This window comes from Dipteris shenzhenensis, chromosome 28 (genome assembly GCF_047967505.1).
Source record: "Dipteris shenzhenensis isolate YYH24624 ecotype China chromosome 28, Dip_SZ_1.0, whole genome shotgun sequence".
In the NCBI taxonomy this organism is placed as follows: Eukaryota; Viridiplantae; Streptophyta; class Polypodiopsida; order Gleicheniales; family Dipteridaceae; genus Dipteris; species Dipteris shenzhenensis.
This window is the reverse complement of record NC_141623.1, coordinates 21,709,755-21,717,770: the sequence shown is the minus strand read 5'-3', so window position 1 is coordinate 21,717,770 and position 8,016 is coordinate 21,709,755. Positions and strand designations below refer to the sequence as shown.

The window sequence follows — 8,016 nt, the reverse complement described above, 5'->3', positions numbered from 1 at the left end:
TCCATCACATTTATGGTTCTCTTGAGTAGAGTTTATACTTTCGACATGATGACTTTGCTTTCTTCCAAATAATTTTCACGATTTTCCCCCGCGTCAATTTGTATTCTTGGTTGCTTAGACTCTTGTTTCCTTTTTGTTATGGCATCCTCCCATCCTGTGCTATTGCCTTTAATAGTGGATATAAGAAACAACTATGATGAAATCCATCATTTTTTAAAAGAACAAAGGACTCTCAAATAAGTACTATCTCATAGTGAGGTGTATACCTCAATATTTTAGGCGGGATATAAGAAACAATTATGATGAAATCGATCATTATTTTAAAGAAGAAAGGACTCTCAAATAAGTACTATCTCCTATCAAGTGATTGCCTTGATATCTGAAACTTTGAGCTACTTTCATGCATTATAGAATTAGAATTCATTCTTCTTTTTGTTTGATTAAATAAAAACTTGGTTCATCAAGAGATTGCATGTGGCTCTCTCATCAAAAATTGATCTTTGTAGGGCATTTTTTGCTCGTTGCCAATCAATGTTTTGAAAATGCTAAATGTAAAAAATACTTAATGTTAAAACTTGAAACCCAAATGCTTCTCCAATGTTCCTTAGTTTCTATAAATTTTGGAGAGCAAGTGTGCTAAGTGTGTGCCCACAGCTTTGTGTAATTAAATAGAAACCTTTCTCTAGATGTACCAATATATACTTATGCATATACTTTTAGAAACATATATTTACACCTATGGATAAATGAGATTTTCAAGTTATGTAGTGTAAATTTCTTGAAGTGCATCCCAGTCTTTTTGTTCTTAATGCTAATATTTTTGTTGTTGCTTGTTTAAATATGTATCATGTTGTCAATGGTGAGACAAGCCAAGTGTGGCAATGCTCTTTCTTGATCCATGTACTTCATCACAATAGAGTTATAAGAATTGAAAGTGATAAATGCCATTGAAATGAGCTTTAGAGGATGATATCAATTCTCACATTATCATAAACATAAGGACACAATTTATGCACTTATTCAATCAATGCATCATGAAGGAATTTGTGAATCTTTAGTTCATAATAATTGCTAGCATTTGGCATTCATTTACTTGGTATTAGAAATACTACTGTTGATATTTGTAATTGACCCTGTGCATTGCTTTATGTTATTGATTGATTCTTTCCATTGAGTTTCATTTTTTGTTATTACTTTATTCTTAATGATAATTGCATATCATATGCGAGACTTATAACGTGTTCCAAGTTTTGATAATTGCATATCATCAGTTATAATGTGTTCCAAGTTTTGATATTTTTTGAGATAGTTTATCAAGCAATACATTTACAAAAATTTATTCCTTCTTTTGGGGCGAGCGTGCTTTTAAAAAGCATATTACTATATAAAATGAATTGCATAACCCTGTTCGAGCCTAGTCATCACTTGATGCAGGCTCATGATGCCTATGCAATTATAAAAAAGATGTATAAAGTTGCAACCAAGAAAAGAGCTTCTAACCCAAAATAGCTTCGAAATAGGTTGAGTATCAAGATTGCTACATGTCTTATCATTTGGATGTCCATGATCTCTAAGGGCCTTTATAGATATAGCGCCCAAGTATGGGTAGTAGGGTCATGCCTTGACTTGGCAACCACTTGGCATCCTTACAGTGGCTACACAACAAGGGTAGCACCAATGTGGACCCTTTGCCAAAAGCCCAACCCATCCAAAATCACTTTGACAGTGGGTTTGAACCCTACGTTGCTAATGGAAGGGCTCCTTCCTTAACCACGTGGGCCAACTTCTTCTGTTCATTGTAATCACACGTTTCTTTTTTATTTTAAAAAATCCACACAGGGGCACTGTGTTTAACCACAAACTGCACACCCCACTTGCTTAGGCTTGCACTGCATGGTGTGTATCAAGCCTAAGGTGTGGCAAGAATCCTGTGTGGCAATTGGGAAAAGTTTCTAGAAAGCTTCAAAGATGAAGGGAAGCAACGAGGGGGTAAGCAAGGGGGGGGGTGTCCTTAAAGGAAGGGATAGTGTACATAGGGGCTTCCAAAGTGGGACCATAGCCAATATTGCGATATACTCGTAGAGTTGTCCAGGTGGTGTAAATGGTGGACTCAATAAATTTTGTACATGTGGTAGTCCACCCTTATAGAAGAGGCCTATCGACGAGCGGGGAAACTCGCTGTAAAGGCCCTAAGGCATAGATGGATGAGTGTGTAGTACAAGGGTGAGAAGTTGCTATGGCGGGATCCCATTTAAGGTTCAAAAAGTGATTGCATGTCCCTACTTAAAATCTCGGTTGACATGAAGTTGCTGCCCAAGGCGCGAATAAGGGAAAATTTGTGAAAATTCAAGGGCCCCATCCACCTGTTGATCCAATCAAACGTTGTTGGTTTGCAATAGTGTCCAGTCATATGTGAAATACACAGGCGGATGACCACCATTTTTTGTTGGGCGAATGTATGCCTATGTGTGAATCCTACCTAAGGTGTGGCAAGAATCCTTTGTACTAGCTCGGAAAAAGCTTGGGAAGATGGAGGCAGCAAAAGGGGAGGAGATATTTGCAACGAGTCTTTCGAATGAGATTCTGGCTTGATTGTGTTTTGGATTGAAGTGGCTCACATTGTTCTAGAGAAGACTATGTATGAACATGGGTTATTTCTACTTCCCCACCTAGGGGCTCTTTCCATTGGGCTCAAATGCACGCACTTGTGTGCAAGATGAGCGACTGAGTTCCAACATGCAATTGTGAAGAAATGGTTGTGGGAGTCCGAGCACACGGGTGGCTCCAATAATTGCTAAAATGGTGGATTCATTTGCGCACCCACTAGCTAGAGGTTCGCGAGCTTGCATCCATATGCTTTGTCTACTTTCCTGGCTCTCACCTTGGGCACATGACTCCTATTTGATGAAAATCCCATAGAGTTATGCTGATGTGTCGCATGTGGCACACAAGCATGTGCCTAACCTAGCATAAGTGTAGGCAATGGCATTTGCAAATGAGGATGATCCTCTCCTAGTGGACCATGTGCTCATAGAAGTCTGGCCAACTTTTGACACCCATGTCCCCCTATTTCTGATAGTATCCAATAGGCAACTCTCTTATCGGATTGCAGTCTTTGGCGCACGTGTGCCCGATCTATTTGTCTCAACCTGCTCCTATCATTTCACAACAATCATTGCCATTTTGTTTGGAGTGTCAAATCAGTTTGCCCGTGTGGCCTGAAGCCCCTCAGGCCACACCGGTGCTTGGAGGCCTAGGACCTGTTTCAAGAGAACTATGGGCTTGTGGCTAGCAAATTAATTTGAGATTGATGAGTTGGTGGATCCGAAGCAAGGTGCAATGGTGAGTTGGGCAGTGAAAGTTGACCTGAGCTAGGCGCTCAGTCAAGAGGCTTACAAAGCCTGGAGAGCGACAGGAAACCTAATCTTCATGCAAGCGACTGCTGGGCAGAGTGCCAGCACTGGTGGCCAAAGGAGTCAAGCGAAAACCGATGGACTCAATGGCGCACGCACCCAGGTGGTGTGCGCGAGAGCTCAGTAGTGTTGCCAACACTGTGAACGTAGGGCCTGTTTCCATGCGTCCTAGGCGAGCAAGGACAAGGGGGATTTGAGGCAGCGGTGCATAGACAGAGCCAATCCATCTTACACCGTGAGGGGCACCAGGCAATCCATCTTGCATTGTGTGTAAGAGAGGGACGTCAAAAGTGCCGTTGGGGGTTTGCATTCAAACTGGCGCGGGAACCCAGAAGCACACAAAGCTGGCTATGGTGCCAAAGCTTCTTCTTCTTTTTCTTTTTCATCTTCTTCTTCATCAACAACACTCTTCTCCATCGCCATTCCCATTCCTCCTCCTTCTCCAACACCTTTTTCTTTCCATCTTCTTCTTCCCTTCCCACACCTCTTCGCCGTTTTCAGGCCTCCCTCCCTCCTCGTATTCCTCAGAGCCACACGCTTTCTTTCTAGAAATCTCCGACTTCCACAGTTTGCGGTCAGACAGACGATCTACTTCCACGAACATCTCGACAATTTTGAGGGGATTACAGTGGATTTTGAGAGCTTGAGCAGCAGTCGAATTAGGGGAAAACCGAGCGAGTGAGAGTGGATGAAACAGAGACACAGACGATAATCGACAAGCAATCGCAGAGAGAGAGAAGTGAGAGACCATCATCAACAGGTAAGAATCTAGATCGAGCGTGAAAACAAGCAGAGATGCCTCTCCGGATCTTCTCTCGCACCTCTCCGAAAAAGGCTCTCTCCTCGCAGAACCACAGCGATGGCACAGAATCATCTGGAAAGGAGCTCGCTCGCCCTCCCCTCTTTCCTCTGCCGGACGCTGCGTGGAACAGTTTTCCTGCCGAGTACACTTCCTCCTCCACTCTCGGTAGAAACGAGCTCCTCACCCCTGGCAACACCGCTAAATCTTCACTCACTCACCCGGATCTTCAGTTCTTCGATTCCCAGGAAAATCTCCCTTCTCTCTCCCCCGACAAATCAATATTCCATCCGTCCAATCCGAAGACTAAGCTTGGCTGTAGAGAGAGCAAGCTCCACCTTCCAGGCGCTCATGATGTAGAACGCACTGCGACGGCTCCTCATGAAAGTATCCCTGGAAACACCGGCTTGGATCAAAAAAGCATCTGTGCAACTCCTCAGGCGTTAGGCAACGACTCGGAGACGGGATCTGTTGTCGGAACCCCAGTGGCTCGATCTTTGAAGTACGGTCAACCTGCCTCAAGCAACAATGTTTCAGCCTGTCCTGGTGCTGGAAGTGTTACCCAACCAGACTTTGAAATTGAGGAAGATCCAAACTTTTGGAAAGATCATAATGTGCAGGCACGTGGTTCCCATCTTGCACTGCCTCTTCTGCAGATCTCCAACTATGCTCTGTGAGAACCAGGCTACGACTGGCTATATGAACCAGTTTCTTTGCTTCTGCTGTTTCAGGTGGTCATACGCCTTCGTCCACTAAACAGTTCGGAACTTGCAACCCAGGGCCAAAGCAGATGTATACGGCAAGATAGTGCTCATGCATTGACCTGGACAGGGCATCCTGAATCACGGTTTACTTTTGATCTCGTAGCCTGCGAGACGATCACGCAGGTATTCTTCAAAAGATTTTTTGCTCTGTCCACAATCATGTGACGTGTTAGCGTCCTTAGAACTAGAAGCAGGAATATTTGATGAAGCTGCTGCTTGCTGTTCTCTTAGGAACAAATATTTAAAGTTGCCGGTTTGCCAATGGTGGACAACTGCATGGCGGGCTACAACAGCTGCATGTTTGCATATGGTCAGGTCAGTATGCAAGTATCCTCCCTTATTTAGAACAGACAAGCCAAATGTTAAGCCACTTTATACCATGTGGGAATATTGGTGAATTCTGTTATTCCTTCCTCTCGAGACCACAGGGAGTTAAGGGATTTTGATAGTTTGGGGTGTGAATATTTTATGTCAAAACATGAAGTGGGTCATTAGTAACCTCTTAATGTTTTGCATAAATGGAGAAACTTGCTGATGAGTAGAGGAAAAATTGCCAAAATTTGTGATAAATGTGTCCTGTCAATCTGTGAGAGCGCGTCTTGCTTCGTTGACTTCATACCTGGAGACCAGTCTCTTCCTTCTCTCGTGACCTTGTTTGGATGGTGCTTTTTGGAAGCAGACAGGCAGTGGAAAGACATATACTATGCTTGGGGATCTGGAAGGTGCTGATCATCAGCCCAGTAACAATAGGGGTATGACACCCCGTGTTTTTGAATACTTGTTCGCCAGGATATACATGGTGAGTGCCACTACAACCCTTGGTGTTCAAGTAATGCTCTTTCTGACAAACATGAAGCTCATTTGTAAGTACTACTGCATGGCAGGAGGAAGAAGGACGCCGGGATGAATGCCTCAAATTTGTTTGCAGGTGTTCGTTTTTGGAAATTTATAATGAGCAGATATTGGACCTTCTGGAACCAACAGCTGCGAACCTTCAAGTTAAGGAAAATTTGCAATGCGCTGTCTTGCTCACACTCTTGTACTGCTTGAATACTTGTATATCTCAAATCTCGATGTGATGATGCTTCTTCATGTTATGCCTCTCTATGTGCTAGCCCTTATTTATAGGATGGAAATATTTTAATGTACACTGAGCAGATGAGAGAGGATGCAAAGAAAGGAGTCTATGTTGAAAATCTGTCAGAAGTCGAGGTGAAGAATGTTCATGATGTTATCAGGCTTCTTCTACAGGTCTGCTATCAGAATAGGAACGTGCAACTTAAAGAATGTACTTTTTACAGTAATATATTACTTAACAGGATTACTTCTCAGTGTTGATATAATAGTTTGGCATCTGGTTCCTCTTTCAAATATAAGGGAGCTGCAAACAGGAAAGTCGCCTCAACAAATATGAACAGGGAGAGCAGTCGATCACACAGTGTCTTTACCTGTGTGATTGAAAGCAAGGTAAATTCCTGTATCTTTCTTTATTTTTGGATACTAACTGTACCAGTCAGAAGAAAATAAATTTTACGTTTATGTTTTCATGCAGTGGACAAGCCAGTCTGTTACAAATACCCGCTATGGGAGACTGAATCTTGTTGATTTGGCAGGCTCAGAGAGGTCTAGCATTATCCAGAGGAACCCCTTATTTGTGTGCATTAGCAGTCGATTGTTATGTTTCCATTCGATGAAATCTTGAAGCTGGTTTGTCTGCAAGGAGATTGAATATAATCTATCTCATTATTTTTCTGCAGACAGAAAAGCTCAGGTGCTGAGGGTGAAAGGCTAAAGGAGGCTGCCAACATCAATAAATCTCTGTCAACCCTAGGGTAAATCTATTGACCTTTTGCGATACAATCCAAACACACAATTTGATACTGATTTGCAGTGTCATTGATTTGAAGGGTGTGTCATTTGTTTGGTTCTAACAACGTACTTCATTGCTTGTTATTTTGCAGACTTGTCATCATGAGCCTGGTCGATATCGCAAATGGAAAACAGCGGCATGTGCCCTATCGTGATTCAAAGCTCACATTCCTGCTTCATGTACAATGCTCAAATTAAATTCTGAATCATATCTGATGAATGTACAGTATCCCTTTCATCTGTGTGATCTCATGCTGGTTTCCTGGAAATCATACTTATCTTATGTGGAATTGCCCTGATGTGCCTGGTTCTGATAAGGATTCGCTGGGTGGGAACTCAAAAACAACAATAATTGCAAATATCAGTCCTTCGCATTGGTGAGTTTTGTTGTTTTTGCTTCAAACTTTTAGCAAAATAGGAATGTGTGTGTGTGTGAGAGAGAGAGAGAGAGAGAGAGAGAGTTGGGATTTGGAGATGTCTATTACACCCCTAAGAGTCTAGTGTCAAAACTAAAACTAAAACTAGAGAAAGGAATACACTCTAGGTGTATTCTTGTCTCTAGTTTGAGTTTTAGTTTTGAGTCTAGAGATGGGGAGATGTTTGGTACACCCCTAAGAGTCTATGTCAAAACTAAAACTCAAACTAGAGAAAGGAATACACTCTAGGTGTTGGGAGTTATTATTGTCATGTGTCATTCATGAGTAATTTGAGCTCCATGTGGGCTGGTGGTTGTAGAACATGTTTGAGATTTACTATCGCCCTCTACTATTTTCTATTGGGCGTATTGTGAAGCAGATTGGCATGGTGATGCAGCAATAAGAGTGCTTGGAACTCATTGGGTTTGACTCCAATCCCCTAGTTTGAGTGCTTGTGTGAAACAAAAAGAAAGAAAGAAAGGTCTGTTGAAGGCAAAAAAAGGGCATATGAGACCAATAGACCTACGAGTACAACTCCCAAAGGGGGGAACCGGGGGCGTCTATCACACCTTTGAAAAACCATTAATGATGAAATAATGGGCTTGAGACCAATAGAACGGATCCAACTTGAAAGTACACTCCCGAAGGGGGGGAAAGTGGGTGTGTCTATCACACCTTCAGAAAACTATTAATGTGAAAAGATAGAAACAAAGAAAGGTTTATTAACACATGTTGAAGGCCAAGAAAGGGCTTAT

General features: G+C 42.4%; 1 protein-coding gene across 1 annotated transcript in view; it reads left to right on the top strand.

Moving 5' to 3' along the window:
* Nucleotides 1-3,776: 3,776 nt before the first annotated feature.
* Nucleotides 3,777-8,016, top strand: part of LOC147883319 (kinesin-like protein KIN-12E) — a 45,754-nt gene continuing 41,514 nt past the window's right edge. The window contains exons 1-11 of the mRNA XM_087399723.1: nt 3,777-4,832; nt 4,944-5,099; nt 5,208-5,291; nt 5,656-5,775; nt 5,861-5,974; nt 6,135-6,227; nt 6,354-6,443; nt 6,529-6,599; nt 6,734-6,808; nt 6,938-7,025; nt 7,164-7,222. Of these exons, the coding sequence (XP_087255849.1) occupies nt 4,209-4,832; nt 4,944-5,099; nt 5,208-5,291; nt 5,656-5,775; nt 5,861-5,974; nt 6,135-6,227; nt 6,354-6,443; nt 6,529-6,599; nt 6,734-6,808; nt 6,938-7,025; nt 7,164-7,222 (1,574 nt within the window). The 5' untranslated portion in view covers nt 3,777-4,208. The remainder of the gene's footprint in view (nt 4,833-4,943; nt 5,100-5,207; nt 5,292-5,655; nt 5,776-5,860; nt 5,975-6,134; nt 6,228-6,353; nt 6,444-6,528; nt 6,600-6,733; nt 6,809-6,937; nt 7,026-7,163; nt 7,223-8,016) is intronic.